At 40.8% G+C, this 16,192-nt stretch overlaps 1 protein-coding gene across 1 annotated transcript in view; it reads right to left on the bottom strand.

Moving 5' to 3' along the window:
* Positions 1–16,192, bottom strand: part of CRYBG1 (crystallin beta-gamma domain containing 1) — a 78,728-nt gene that overhangs the window by 29,815 nt on the left and 32,721 nt on the right. The window contains exons 3-6 of the mRNA XM_056856677.1: positions 11,900–13,328; positions 11,636–11,812; positions 7,625–7,672; positions 7,405–7,523 (exon numbers count right to left, since the gene is read on the bottom strand). Coding sequence (XP_056712655.1) covers positions 7,405–7,523; positions 7,625–7,672; positions 11,636–11,812; positions 11,900–13,328 — 1,773 coding nt within the window. The remainder of the gene's footprint in view (positions 1–7,404; positions 7,524–7,624; positions 7,673–11,635; positions 11,813–11,899; positions 13,329–16,192) is intronic.

The following is a 16,192-nucleotide window of genomic DNA, read 5'->3' as shown; positions in this document are numbered from 1 at the left end:
CAGCAGGAATAAACTGGTTTCCTTTGGTAAAAAAGAAACAAATTTAGGGATAGTTTATTTCTAGAACAATAAGTTAGAAACTGATTTATCAATCTTTTCAGTCCAATTTTCGATAGTGAAAGTAGGACTGCATCGTCAGCATATAAAAGCAATGCCACATGCTTGTTCCCTATTTTTGGGCAATGACCATCTATACCACTCAAGAAGGGGGCCAAATCATTCAAGAAAAGAAAGTGGACTATTTACAGGCTAAATGTCAACTTACTAAATATAGCCAGTTAAGAAAAAGTGTTTTTCAGAAGTGCTGTTGATTGAAATTACTCCAGGCCTCCACTGTGTGGGATTCCCATAAATTTTGGTGTTTGGTAAATTTTAGAAGTTGAGGACATTTTATTCCTCTACTTGTCCAGTAACACTTATGGAGTGGGAGAAGCAGTATTTAATGATGACTGTGTTTTGCCTGACGGCCCTTCTCTAATTATAAATTTGGATCATTTGGAAAGATGGGATCCCATTACTATTGAGGAAATCTCTACCCTTCTGGCTGAATTGAAAGTAAGAAAGGCCCTGGCCCAGACTGGGTCCCTGCTGTGTTTTTCAAGTTAGATACCAATTGGTGAGCTCCTATTTTAGCAGTTGTATTCACTGCAATTCATAATTCAGGAAAAATACCAGATTTATGGCATCAAACCATAATTGTTCCTGTCCTGTTTAACCTGCTGTCTATTTATTGCCCCATTAGTTTACTTTCAATTCCTGGGAAATTAATATGCTGCCCATCTTAAATTAAGGCTGCATCAGTGAATGAAAAAAAAGTTACATAGACATATTTTTAAAATATCCCTGGTGTTAGCAGGGCTGTTGTTTTATTAGTTTTACCAAGGTGTTTTGGGGCACATGGGCATTCTGATTTTGAAAGAGGAGCAGGAACTTTTGCTTCAAATATTTGTTTTTATGATTTCTTCACCAGCTCTTTCACCAAGGGTAATGATGTTTATTCCACTGTTACTGTTATTTTTAAGCCAGCCACTGGTTGCACACACAAAAAAGGATAATGAACACACATTCTCTCTCTCTCTCTCTCACACACACACACACCACAATCACATACACACACAAGTGGTAGCACATTAATTCAGTTATGTACGATCATTTTCATCAGTGAAATAAGAGCAATCGTAAATATCTCCTTAAGAAAATCCTATATAAAAAAAGAAATGTCTTCACTGAATACCAAAAACGTAACAGTCCCTGTTACTATGCAGGAGTTATTCCAAAACTGAGGCACCAAAACAGAGCATGACCTATGCCTAGAAGCGACCAATTTTGCTTCAGATACAGAGTGGGGCCGGCAATGATGATCTCAACTGACAGGGATACAGAAACAGGATGTTCTTTAATAACTGTTTCTCTTTCCTTGCCTTCAGATACAGTGTTATGAGATGTGGGGCATTTACTGGCGGCAAACAGAAAGAAGAGGATGGGCATTCAGTTCTAAAATAATATATTGTGGAGAAAAAAGAACACCCAGAACTACAATAGTATTCATTATGGCACATAACACTAATGAATCAACATTAACCATATCATATAATCCACAGTGAGCAAACTCAGTGAGGATATGACTAATGGATACAGAAGTGTGACCGGCATCCCAGTTTTGCCCAAAGAGTATGAATGTACCTCACCTGTGACAACAGCCACTAAAGGATAAGATCTAGTCAGGACTTGCAGTAAGGGAGAATGATGGCAGTTTCAAGAGATCAAAGTCAGAGTGGAGATCGAGAAAGTAGTCAGGCTGGAAATTAAAAAAAAGAAAACAAAGGTCCCAAAATAATTCCAAGATATAGAACCAGAAGTCAGAACTAGTCAAATCAGGTCGGGTGCTGGAAATATACAGCTTAAATCAAATCTGAATACCAAGACAGAGGAGATCGAAATCTGTATCAGACCTTGGACAGCCAACAAATACAGGTTGTCAGAGGCATGGTAACAGGTGATGACGCTCAGCAAGATCAAGGAAGGAGCAATGATATAAAGCTAGTACAAACTGAGGTGTGTTTAGTAAAGCAGGAACTTGGAGGAAGCAAAGCAAAGAGCAAAAAAAGTTTTATTAGTGAAATACTATTGCAGCTAGGATGCCAGATCCTGTGCAGAGCACAGCCATAATCTTTAAATTAAACTAGGTTCATAATAATTATGGGCACAGTCCTTCCCCAATGACATACCCAGTGTGCTTCTGCATATAGGTATGCATGCATAAATGGGATCTCCAAAGCTGTTCTACCTAAGGATTTCACAGTGCAATCCTCAGCAGAGTTACCTCCTCCTAAGCACATTGATATCACTACCAAACCCACTGCAATACATCTCTGCACTCCCAAATGTGAGAACCTCCCATGCCTAACACAGTTATCCAACTATCCCATTCCCTCCATGCCTTCATTGCACTGCCTACCCCTGAAGCATGAACAGGTTATGTGCTACAGGCCTGGAGAGGAGTGGGAAGATCATTGGATAAAGGTATGCAAAGGTTTTGCTCATGCGAAAGATGAAGGTGTGTGTCCTATACATTTATAACAAGCAGAAGCACAAAGTCATCTACCTGCAATCAACATCTGTTTAACTTAAAAATCTGAAGAGTGCAAAATTCATTTTGGTTTTGGAAGTTTGACATGGAAAGCATCTAGCGAACAAAATAGTGGACAAAACACATGAAACATCCTATTATGATGGAACAAACCAAACAATTAAAACTCCATGCTGAAATTCCAAACAGAATATTAGTTGCTCAATTTTACACTAATATGCCACCATCTGCCATGTACTGAATAATGGTAAGCAACTCAAAATGTATAAAAAAGAAGCTTCCAGAATCAACAGCAGCAGCAACTAGTATTAGTTTAAAACATACAATTTTATATTTTATTGATGTTTTAACCTTAATTTTTATATCATTGAGCACCTTGCAGAAAGATTACAGATTTTATAAATTAATAATAGGTTTAAAAATTGTATATGTAACTTATTGGTACAAAGAATTGTATATATACTACTTCTATCTATCCTTTGTGAAGGTTCTAGCTTTTAAATAAGATAAGGCAACTGCAGTCATGCCTTTCTGCATAGATACTAAACTCATTTGAACTGGAGAGCAAATTTTTATGACTATACAAATTAACTAAACTTTCCCAATCTTAATCTAGAAAAAGGATGGAATAAGTGCTAATATCTTCTTCACTTCCAAAGCTAATAATAGTAGAAAAGAGCAAGAGTCCAGTAGCACCTTAAAGACTAACAAAAATATTTTCTGGCAGGTTATGAGCTTTCGTGAGCCACAGCTCACTTCTTCAGATACAGCTAGAATGTGAATCCATCTGTCTTTTAAGTAGAGGAGAGTGAATTCAGACAAGCATTAGTATGTAAATGTCCCATGATGACGGGCTACAAGCCATTAGAAATACCATCCCTGACAACAACACAGCAGATCTGGCTACACAACTCTGCAGGTTTGTTCTCACTCACAACTACTTCCGGTTTGGTAAGGACTTATACCTTCAAATCAATGGCACTGCCATGGGCACTCGCATGGCTCCACAATATGCCAACATTTTCATGGCAGATCTAGAACAACATTTTCTGAACTCATACCCACTGGCACCTCTCCTTTACTTGAGATTCATTGATGACATTTTCTTTGTCTGGACTCATGGCAAAGAAGCCCTTAAAAGATTTCACCAGGCTTTCAATGACTTCCACCCACCATCAATCTAACTATGAATTACTCCGAACAAGAAATCAACTTCCTAGACACCACAGTACGGATCCACGAGGGACACACAAGCACCACATTGTACCGGAAACCGACGGATCGGCAAACGTATCTACATGCGTCCAGCCACCACCCCAACCATATCAGACAATCCATTGTCTATAGCCAAGCCCTACACTATAGTCGCATCTGCTCCAATCCTTCAGACAGAGATACACACTTGAGAGACCTACAGCAAACATTTTTGCAACTACAATATCCTGCTGATATGGTGAGAAAGATGATTGAGAAGGCCAGAATGATACCCAGGCACAACTTACTACAAGATAAGCCCAGAGAGAATGACAACAGAACACCTCTGGTTGTCACTTATAGCTCCCAACTAAAACCAGTCCAACATATTATTAAGGACCTACAACCAATGCTGGATTGTGACACTTCCCTCGCTGAAGCACTGGGGGGGCGTCCCTTTCTTGCTTACAGACAGCCAGCTAACCTAAAACAACTTCTCACCCATGACGATAAACTACTTAACAGGAACATGGACTCTGGCACCAAGGCCTGCAACAAACCAAGGTGCCAACTTTGCCCTCATGTAGATTCTAGGACCGTGTTAGTGAACCTATGGCTCGGCGTGCCATAAGCGGCACACCGAGCCCTCTCTGTGGGCATGCGCGGAGCCGTTGCGTCTGCCCCTCCTTCGCCCCTCCTCGCGGCCTCGACGCGACGCAGCCAACTTTGTTGTGGGGCAGAGGCGGGGGCGAGGCGGCAGGCATAGCGGTGCGGCCGGCCGGGTAGCCCTCGGGGCTGAGCATGAGTGGCCGGTGGCGGGTCTGGGGCGGCGCCTGGGTGGGGCGGTGGCCGAGGAGCTGCTGGCCCAGGCGGCCGCGACAGCAGCTTCCTGGTGCGCAAGAGCGTGGCCGGCGCCTTCGCCCTCTGCCTGCTGTGAGTGGCCCTGGCCCCTTGGGGGAAGAGGGGTTTCTCTCCCCCCGGTAGGCTGCGCTGTGATCGGCGGCAGCGAGTTGGGAATTGCTCCCCCCTTTCCCTCCCCTCGGAGCCCCCCTGAGTAGGGAGCTGCTCCGGAGCTGATTTCCACCTCCTCGCCCCCCGGCGCCGGCTTGGAAGGGTGCGTGGCTTGGTTATGTTTTTTTGCAAAGAGCGTCTCGCCCAGGGTTTGCATTTCGCTGCAGGCGGCGGAGGGGAGCCAGGGTGCCAGACCGGAGGAACGGGGTGGGAAAGCCCCCCCCAACCCAACCCACTTTTGCAAACTTGTTGCCCTTTGCACCTGCACGGCTTTTGCTGCCGGCGTGGGAAGCGCGCGAGCTTGCCCCCCCCCTCTTACCCGGGGCGCGATGCAAAGGCGCCTCTTCCTCTGCAACGCGGGAGGCTTTTGTGTGTGTGTTTGTGTCTTTGCATCGTTGGGGGGCGAGTTGCAAAAGTTTGCCTTGCGGGTTTTCGTGCAAGCCTGCGGACGACTGGACCTTTCCTCAGGGGGGGTTGTCTCTCTCTCTTCCCCCCCAATACACCCCATTGCTGGGGCAAGCTGGTCCCTCGCGCATTTTCCCCATCCAGATTCTCAAAACTCTGCATGGGGGGTAATTGGCCATTTGTGAATGGGAGGTTTTTCCTTGGATTTGCCTCTCAGATGCACATTTTCCCCATCCAGATTCTCAAAACTCTGCATGGGGGTTATTGGCCATTTATGATTGGGAGGTTTTGCCTTGGATTTGCCACTCAGAATTCCTTAAAAGTGTGGAATTCTCAGCCAAATAATTTTAAGTCAATGAAAGCACTTGGGATTGCTTTCTTCACTTTGTTTGGATCGTCTTATGCTTGTGAGCAGCTGTTTTCAGCTTTGAATTATATCAAATCTGACACCAGAAACAGACTAACAGATGACCTGAATGCTGCATGTGTTGCTCTCAAACTTATGAAGTATGAGCCAAGGGTAGACAAATTATCAGCATGCACACAACAGCAAAAATCACATTAATTGTTCAAAAGCATGCCTTTCGATAAAAAGTTGTTTGTATCATTGAAAGCTCTGTTATTGTGTTTTTCTTTTAAGGCAAAAGATGTTAACATATGAGTTGTTTTTTCTAAACTAAAACCTCAGTATTCAGGTTAAATTGCTGCATTGGCACTCAGCGATAAATAAGCAGGTTTTGGGTTGCAGTTTGGGCACTCGGTCTCTAAAAGGTTCGCCATCACTTTTCTAGTAACATCATCTCTGGACCCACCAATGTCAGCCATACTATCTCAGGTTCATACTCCTGCTCATCTTCTAATGTGATTTATGCCATCACATGCCAGCAATGCCCTTCCACAATCTACATTGGACAAACAGGTCAGTCTCTTAGACAAATATTAAATGGACATAAGTCTGACATCAGAAACCACAATATTCAAAAACCAGTGGGTGAACATTTCAACCTTCCAGGACATTCTGTTGCAGATTTAAGAGTAGCAGTTCTCTTACAAAGGAATTTTAAAGGGAGATTGGAAAGAGAAACTGCTGAATTACAGTTGATATTCAAACTAAAGTCAATGCATTTACCTGGGCTGAATAAAGACCTTGCATTCATGGCTCATGCCCAATGCTGATTTCTCCACACCCATCTCTCCCCTGGACATCATAGACTCTTCTGTATACCACACCTAATCCCATCACGCCTGCTATTCACATTTACATACTGTTAACATTTACATACTAATGCTTGTCTGAATTCACTCTCCTCTACTTAATAACAGATGGATTCACCATTCTAGCTGTATCTGAAGAAGTGAGCTGTGGCTCACGAAACCTCATAACCTGCCAGAAAATATTTTTGTTAGTCTTTAAGGTGCTACTGGACTCTTGCTCTTTTCTACTACTGCAGACAGACTAACACGGCTACCCACTGAGAGCTAATAATAGTTTATGGTGTGTGCCACCTTTAATAGACAAAACTCTGCATGAGTAAAAGAATGATATCCCTTCTTCCCTCACCACATAGCCCCAACCTCTGACCAAAATGTAGTCACATGCTGCAGCAATTTACTTCTAAAACCCTGGGAAGATTTCATCGTGGAGATCTCCCACCATCTTGTCTAGTGTGATCTAGTATGTCTTTGGATTTAGCAAGCACAGGTAGCTGCAGGATTCTGCCAACCAAAACAACATAAATAGTCTGAAGCTTTCAATCAATGTTTCAGGAGATTAAAAAAAGATGCATAGGGTTCACTAAGAGTAATCTATCTTTCCTCTTTGCCTTTTCAAAGTGAAGAACCAGTAAACATTTGGCAGAAATATGCAGAATGAAACTAGAAGTGACTTCAGGTGACAGGAAAACCCTTTAGAACAAGATCAAAGTATGAAAATAAGAAAGTATGAGTCAAGTTAACAGTGAAGGTTCCACATGAACTAGGGAAAGAAAATATACTTGCTGCAACAGTTTAAAACATGCCTTAACACACAAAGTAAACTAGCTCAAGCACAGCTAAGCCAGAAAATAGGCATGGAGCCAAACAGAATTTAGAAAAAATATCTACTGAAGGAGCAAACAAAGTATGATTAAGTATAAGTGGTGTGACTGAATTTCGAAGCCAACCAGCAGGACAAAACAATATGGTTTAACTATCTTTATTCTTACCATCCTCTGATGACTTTAATGAAAATCACAGGTGACAGCACCCAAGACGTACAATCTGGCATATCATGAAAGACTTCCACAACGTTCTCAGAAGGGTCTGATTTATTGTATATCACAATCTGTATTTTAAGGGAAAACAAATTCAAACTGTTTTAATCTAATGATGAACACACTATTAAAAATAAGTATTTATTATTATTATTATTTTTAAAAACCCTACCTTCCCTGGTCTGGGATTAATTTTAACTTGGTTCTTCCCTGAAAATGCCTGAGTAAGGAGAACAAACAACAAGAAATTAATCAGCGAGGCATATTCTTATTGACTTTTTCAACCTGGGTTATTTATTCCCAATGCTGTTGGGAAGTAGATTTCCCCCTCCTCGGCTTCCCCACAGTACCATGGTGTGTTCATGTACCTCCTGAGTTTTCACTGGCTTTTCTCTGATGTTACCCAAACCTGCTTTGTTGTGAAGGTTTTGGAAAAATCTCAGCAAAGCCTGGATGGGCTGTCATGTGGGTGGGGAAGTTTGGGTTTTCTCTGCACCATTTCCATGGCAGCAGCCATCTTCTCCTCCTGTACCACCAAGACTTTTTAAAATCACCACTAAATTAAATAAAGATATGCAACTAAGTTGTGAATTGATTTTTCTTTTTGTTTAAAGAAGAGCATTCTAAAAGGACTGCAATGCCACTTTTAAAAATAATTATTATGATTATTATTATTAATTTTTTCACTCTTTTTATTTCATTTCACGTTGTTCATTTAAATTCTAAGCTTGGTTTCCAGAGGATATATGTACGGGTCACATCCTGAACACAAGTAATCTTCTGTCTCACTCAGGACATACAGGAAACACCCAGTTTTCATACACACAAGAATTTCCAGTATTTTAATCATGATTCATCATCATCATCATCATCATAGAGGAGCAGGGATTTTAAAAGAACATGCAGTTTTAGTTATACAATCGTGCAATGAAATTTTCTCAAAGCGTTCCTGTTAGCTTAGCTCTTTCAAATAAGCAAATATGCAAACCAAACTATTAAACAAATCAGGCTATTAAAATATTAAAAGCCCTTCCTTTCAGATTAGTAGCTCTCAAAAACAGTGCTTTTAATTCATATGATTACCAACTGGAACTTGATTTGATGTATCTGCTCTGTCAATCCAGAATCCTTTCCAAACTAATTATCTCTATATATATTTACTACATTTTTATATACATTTACAAAGTATCTATCTAGTAATCAGATCTTGAAAGCTAAGCAGGGTCAGCCCTAGTTCATATTTGGATGGAAACAACCAAGGAATACTAGAGTTGCTATGCAGGGGCAGGCAATGGCAAACCACCTCTGTACATTTCTTGCCCTGAAAACCCTATGGCATCACCATAACTCAGAAGCAATTTAACAGCAAAAAACAAACAAAAACTTAATCTGGATAGCCCAGCCTAGCCCAATCTTGTCAGCTCTTGGAAGCTAAACAGAGTTGGCCTTGGTTAGTACTTGGATGAGAGACCACCATGGAAGTCCAGGGTTGCTTCACAGAGGCAGGCAATGGCAAACCACCTCTGAACATCTGTTGCCCTGAAAACCCTATGGGGTCATCATAAGACAGCAGCGATGACAGCGAAAAAATATCTTAACACCTTCAGGAATACTTATGAACTCTTACAATGATTTCAGAGGAGTTTTCAAGTAAAAAGGGTATGCTGGCTCATTACAAAAAAACTCTTAAGAAATGACAACTGACTGTTGCAGTCCAAGCAGCAGACTCAGGGTTTCCAGGTCTCCCTCTATAGCAGGAGACTTCTGGCTTGCAACCTAATCTTCCTCCTGCTGCTTGCCACAGCGACTTTTTTGTTGTTTATTTTTCTTCTGCCGCTGCTCCAAGCAACAAAAAAGTCACTGTGGCATCAATGCTGTGACATCACTTCCAGGGAAAACCCAGAACTGATGTTAACGCCTCTCTAGAAATCACTGGAAACAGTATAGTTTTACCACCGCTATGGTTTTACAATAGTTTCTGCCAATTTCTAGAGAGGCATGACACCACTTCTTGGTTTTCCCCCACATGTCTCTGGTGCCCAATTCCCACTGGCTGCCAGGCTGTACCCACTGGCAATCCTAAACAGACTTCAAGATAATTGGGATCAGCATGAACAGCATGGTCAAAATGAGGGTCTGACAGAAATACTAGCACAATATTTTATATTTTGTGGCACTGTTTCTTGAAACTTGCCCTTCCAGTTTTGCACTGATTTGGACATTCAGAAGTATCTGCATGCACGTAGAGCTCTAAAATAAGTGAACATAGGTATTTAAACCTGGAGTTTTGATGGGAGCCAGAGGACTCTTGGCCCTTGGCTCTTAGCCTAGGGCTCACAGCCTGTGACTCTCAGTGAGCTTGCCCAGTGCTTTTAGGGTCAGCCCAAGAGTTGGAGGTGTACTATACAGGTTTTTGGTTATCTGTCTAAATTATATCAATATATCTAATTCTCAACATGGCCGAATCTGTAGATACTTAAATCCAGAGACTGGAGCCATGAACAGACAAGTTTTTCTATAAACTCAAGAAAACTCCCTTCTTTGAGGGAAGACTCATCAGGGCTGGCCTAGCAGCAATCACAGATTACTTGCTACCACATGACTTGCATGACTTGCTTACCAAGGACTGGCAGCTTGCTATTGTTTAATAGCAGCCACCCCACAAAAGCCAATGTGGTGTAGTACCTAGTTTCAGACTACGATCTAGGAGACCAAGGTTAGAAACCCCATTCTCATAAGCTCATAAGGTGACCTTAGGCCAGTCACATCTTCTCAAACTAACATGTTTCACAGGGTTGTTGTGAGGATAAAACAGGGGAGAGAAGAATGATGTAAGCTGCTTTGGGTCCCCACTGGGATGAAAGGGTAAAATGAAGTAAATAAATAATAAAAGTAGATTAAGATGGGGGGCAAATAAAAGTTAGATTGGTGGGTGGGCAGGAAGGAGAGAAAGAAGCATGGAAAGATAAGGTTATGTGGGTTGCCAGGACGAGAGAAAGAGTATGGGGAGGGGAACACGGGAAATGAGGTGCCCCCACAAGTCCTTGGGGGTTCCTCACTGTACAACTGGGCCTGGCTCAGCCAGCACCGTGCAACTGGTACCACACAACTGGCCATAGTTTCCTAAGGAACAGGCTTACAGGGGGAGAAAGAACAGGAACCACAGCTGCCTTCCCTGTCACCGTGAGAGCTGGGAGTGCTACAGGAAGCCCGGGTGGGTGGAAGAGAAAAAGGAGAAGGAGCCACCACCATCAGTACAGGTGGGTGAGCAGAGGAAGAGTAGGAACCAGAAAGTGGGTGGCCTTGTGAATGAAAGGGGATGGGATTCCCCCATAAGTCCCCATATGTGTGTGTGTGAGAGAGACAGACAGAGAGAACTGCTCTGAGGTCACAGTGCAGATAAAAAGGGGGATAGAAATACGTAAATAAAATATTTGCATTCCAAATTATCGAGACCATTTGACTGAAAGAAGGAAAAGATAAGAAAAAACATCATTTTTATGCAACACATTTTGCATAACACCAGAGAATATTCCAAAGGAAGATATATGTAATTAGAATATACATTTAAACAATAAAAATTACATTGGGATTAAGAATATAAATAGAGCCTGCTGGATCAGATCTGTGGTCTATCTACTCCAGCATACAGTGGCCAACCAGTTGTCCCAGAGGGCCAAACAACAGAGCCCAAGACCTTCCCTTTGATGCTGCCTTCCAGACCTGGTATAGAGAGGTTTGTTGGCACACCCTTCACTCACCATGGCTAGTAGCCATTGATGGACCTCTCCTCCATGAATCTGTCTAACCCCCTTTTTCAAGTTATCTGTGCCTGTGGCCATCACTACCTCTGCTGGCAGCGAATTCCTCAGTTTAATTACTAGTTGACTAAGGAAGTTATTTCCTTCTGTCTTGAACTATTTCTGAACAATGTCATTTGGTATCACTGGCCCTGAATGCTTGTATTATCATGTCGGACAACTATTTATACTAGTGTCTTGTGAAGAAAACTCAAAATTTCCTTTCAACGTTTAGTTATACTTAGCTCCAACTTAAAAATATATGTATTTCACAGATGTGAAGAGGGGAAAACTCAAATCAAGTTACAATCAATTCAACATGCCAAACATGCAAATCATGCAGTCGCGTGTCTAAAACTAGATGCTGACTACATTAAAAGTACCTCCATATCTAAGAAACCAGGGGAGATGTTAGGTTCGTATTGGCCAGACTGCAACCAGCTTGAAAAACTGGTATCAGTATTTCCAAAGTTTGGCATCTGCAAAATTCTTTCGTTTTTTGCATCATCAGTTTGTAAATATTTTTCCATGTATTTTGGAGCTTTGAAACCTGGAAGAGACTGAATTACATAATCAAAAATCAAAATATGATTATTGTTCAAAGTACAGATGGTTTATGATTTTTATACAGACATTTGTTCTGTTACCTCCAATAGCTGAGCTGTATCAAATCTTAAAGGTGTTTTTCCTGTGGAATCAGCACTCTTCTGAGAAGTAAATGATGTTGTGATAGTATTTATAGAGGTTACCGAAGGCATAAACACTTTTTCTTTAGTTGAAAGCAGGTTTGAGAAGATGGCACTATTTTCAAGTCGAGATCTCTTAATGTCACCATCTGCACTATCCACGTTCTCTTTCCCACTTGGTTCTTGAATAACTGTAGGGTCTCGTCTGTTGGATAACTTCAGTGACTGCAGAAGCATGCTGTTTTCAGCAGAGGCACGTTTGGGTCTGACTTTGGCCTCTGTTTCTAGACTTTGCAATTTGAGCTGCAAGCACGGGGCCAGGTCTAGCGGTCTGTCCCTTTTTATTCCCAAGCCAACTGTAAATACATTAGGATCGAAAATCTTTTCTAGGTTGTCCTCATGTATTGGAGGCATAGCAAAGTGAGGTGCAGGTGATTTTGGAAGTTTGGTCTTTTTCTTTTTCTGAGGTATACAGACAGAGCTGTCTAGATTTTTAAGTGTTTCAGTAAACTTAGCCATATCTGAAGGGGAATCACAAATGCTCTCTTCATTGCCCGTTTTAGAGACACTGCAAGCGCTGCTCGGGCTTTCGTGCCCATTGCTATTTTGTTCAATTTCTCGTATGCTTTCCGAAACAATACTTGCTTTTTTGTTGTTACTGTCAATCTCAGAATTCACACTATTTTCTAATTCTATTTTTTTTGCCACTAAGTCAGATTGCTGGAGATTTGTATCATCTTTATAAGGGGAAGAAGTATCTCTATCAACGGAAAGTCTCTCTCCACTTTCAGGTAATATTGATGTGGAATTCATTTTGCTGTTTACGCTATTTTGGGCAGCTTCCATTTCTTTAATCTGCTGTAGAGGTGCAGTTTTTGGTAGTAAGTTGTCCTTTGCTAGCTCTGCATCATGTTTTTTAGAAACAAAAACACTCACTTGATCATCATCATTATTATCTTCACCATTTTGATTCAAAGGAGCCCCCACGCTATTTCTAACTTCATCGCTTATAACGCCTGCTTGAGTTCCTTCTTCAGTTTTTATCTTTGTCTCTGAAGGCCCGCCTTTCAATTTTGCACCATTTTGCAGTAGCTTCTGCCGATTGTTTGGTTTACTTGTTATTCTGTTAGTCTGTTCACCTTCAGCAGGCTGTTTCCCAAACTTCAGCTTTGCTCTGCCAACAAATGTATTTGATACAGAACCTTTCTTTGCAGTTGAGGATTCAGCAGGTTGATTATGAATGCTATGTTTGCTTTCAAACATGGATATTTTATTGGCAATACTGAAGTTAATTTTAGCAGCTTTGTCCAGAGAATCTTGCTCACTTCCCACATCTTCTGTAATTTTGGGAGTTTTAAGGTTTAATTCAACATTCTTTGGTTTAGCTGGTCTGCAAAAACAAAATAATAAATAGCTTTGACTATGTATATCAACAAAGTTATTCTAAATAGATGTTTCATTCTAACATTATTTTACCATCATCCTAATACAGTAAAAAGTCACAATATGAAATCTTTTGATAAGGGAAAATTCCCATTAGTGTTACAAGCACTAGCACAAAAAGACCAATGCATTTTCTAATGTTAAATAAAGGCTGCAATCATAAGTATACTTAGCTAAAATAAATTTCACTGAAATAAAATGAATATAGTTAAGATTCAGATGAAAAATCAAAGAATAGGAAAAGAGAAATCTAATTTATCATTCCAAGTGCATAGAATATTAGCTTCTCAATAGACCTTGATTGGTCATATGCTTTCATCCTACTTCCTTATTACATCAAATGAAAATTATAGCAATATCCAAGGGCCCTTCTTCTCTTACGAAAATCCTTGTAAACTTGTTTGAGAGGTTGCAGCAGTACTATCTGTCAGATAACATTCTGAACTTTGACCCTGAGAAAGCAGAAGCTGCACCATGGACTTGTTGCTTCTTGACAGGTCTTAATTATTTGATGTTTTAAATCACTTCATGTAAGTAAACTGAATTTTCAAAAAGTAAAATCCAGGAGTGTATGTGCCCAGTTTGGACTGGAGCTGCACCAGGAGGGAAGAAAAGGTATCCTTCTGCTTCTGCGGGTCTTCATTGTGACCTGGGATTTATTTTCAAAAAATGTTGAAAGATCCATGAGCTAGATCAATGTCTAGTTTGCCCCCCCCCCCAAATTAACTGTTCTTTGGCACTTGATATAACGTGTGTAGATTTCTCATTACACCTCCATCACTCCTTGGTGTTCTATAATTCCCTAATTTTAAAACTGTTTGAAGTACTGGAGAATTCATGACACAGTCTTCTAAAATAAGCATGTTTTAGTTTGCCTTTGAAAACATTCACAGCATTTAGACTGAATACTTCAAATGGGAGCACCAAACTGTTCTCTTACTTAACTGTTACAGTATTTGTTGTTCACTTTGCTGGGTTTGGTCATATGTCAAGGCATGCCCTGAGTAAAAAGGAAGTTGCCCGGGGAGGGGGGGCAGGGAGAGCACTCTGTGCCCTCTCTAGAATCAGAGGAGTGGTGGCAGTCAGGTAAGGCCCTTACCTGTTCCAGGACTGAAGGTGGCAGGAGGAAAGGAGGTGTGTAAAGAGGGAAAGATCCCTGGAAAGGACTTCCTTGCTGTGGCAAACCTGCATGGCCTTGACCCTTTCCATGCCAGGGGCCATGTTGAGAATTAGATATATTGATGGAAAAAATAGTTTGCACTAAAGCATGTCACTATGTAACTCATTTTGGCCACATGAAGGGAGGAGGAAGAAGAACAGATGTTTTTTATATGCTGACTTTCTCTACCACTTAAGGAAGAATCAAACCGGCTCACAATCACCTTCCCTTCCCCTACCCACAACAGACACCCTATAATGTAGGTGAGGCTGAGAGTGTGTGACTAGCCCAAGGTCACCCAGCTGGCTTCATATGTAGGAGTGGGGAAACAAATCCAGTTCACCAGATTAGCCTCTGCCGTTCATGTGGAGGAGTGGGGAATCAAACCTGGTTCTCCAGATCAGAGTCCACCACTCCAAACCACCGCTCTTAACCACTACACCACACTGGCTCTCAGGGAAGGAGGAAGACATGAGAGTTGGTCCATCATCCCTGAATACCCCATAAACAGTTCAGTGAGGAAGGGTCGCTCTTTGGGGAGAAAGCTCTACGATGTACATGGAAGATTTGGAACTCATAAGACTGGGTAGTTCTTGGTTAAAGTTCCTAAACAACACACACACCCTTTTCCTTTTCCTACTGCCTCTGGTCAAACAGGCTTTAGTAGGCTTTTGAAACAGTACAAAAACCTGCCCAACCTGTTTACCACAGATGAAAGTGAAATGAGTACATACAAAAAAGATCCCTCTTTGAAACCACCTTGAACTCCACATCCCTCTAGTCCTAGTTATCTTAACAAGCAGCAATGAATGCAGGTGGTCATAGATTAATGCAAGCATGAAGATAAAATATGGAAATAAAGGCAAACATTAAAAGCCTGAGGTTTTGCAGTCAAATTCACAGTTTGGTGAAAGGTAGATTTAAGTTTTAATCTTAAATATGTTTACTAAGGAGTAAACCAGAACAAATGATGCAGTGATTTACTGGTGTTTAAAAAAACAACAGTGCTCCTCCTTTGTTCTGTTTATCAACTGTGAGCTAAAAGCACAATCCTATGTATAAATATGGTCTATAAAATGTCAGTAAATAAGAATTAGCCCTGAAAAACAAATACTTTCCCTCCCCTTCCCAAAAAAGCATTATGATTAAAGAAACATGATAGTGTTTCATTTGTGTTTTCATTTTATTCATTTGTGAATAAAATAAATTAAACATACAAATTTATCATATCTATTATAATCCTGCGGAATCTTAAGGAAATATGTTTGCGTTTAGTGAATCGCAGTCTATGTTTCTACATTTCTTTCAGATATATAAAATAAGATAGAAAGTTCAACTTATACTAAGGAATAAAGTTTTTCCCCAAAATAAGATAGCCTTCATTGCAATTGAAGCCAAGTTTCTTAGTCAATGAAAATGGAGAAGAAAAAAATGCTCTTGAATGATTTATGGTCCCCATAATGCAACACACCTTACAACGCCTACATTTATAGCACATACTTTCCACTGGAAACTATGCAAACAGATGTGTCATAGCTAGAAAGGCAATGTATATCACAGACAGAGTTAGTGCCTTATTGATTTGAATATCATGATAATTAAATATTAACACCCAACTGCTAAAAAAAGATTTATCTGGAACTAAGTCCTGT

This window comes from Euleptes europaea, chromosome 10, assembly GCF_029931775.1.
Source record: "Euleptes europaea isolate rEulEur1 chromosome 10, rEulEur1.hap1, whole genome shotgun sequence".
In the NCBI taxonomy this organism is placed as follows: Eukaryota; Metazoa; Chordata; class Lepidosauria; order Squamata; family Sphaerodactylidae; genus Euleptes; species Euleptes europaea.
Note: the sequence above shows the minus strand (reverse complement) of the source record. Positions and strands in the feature narration are given on the sequence as shown.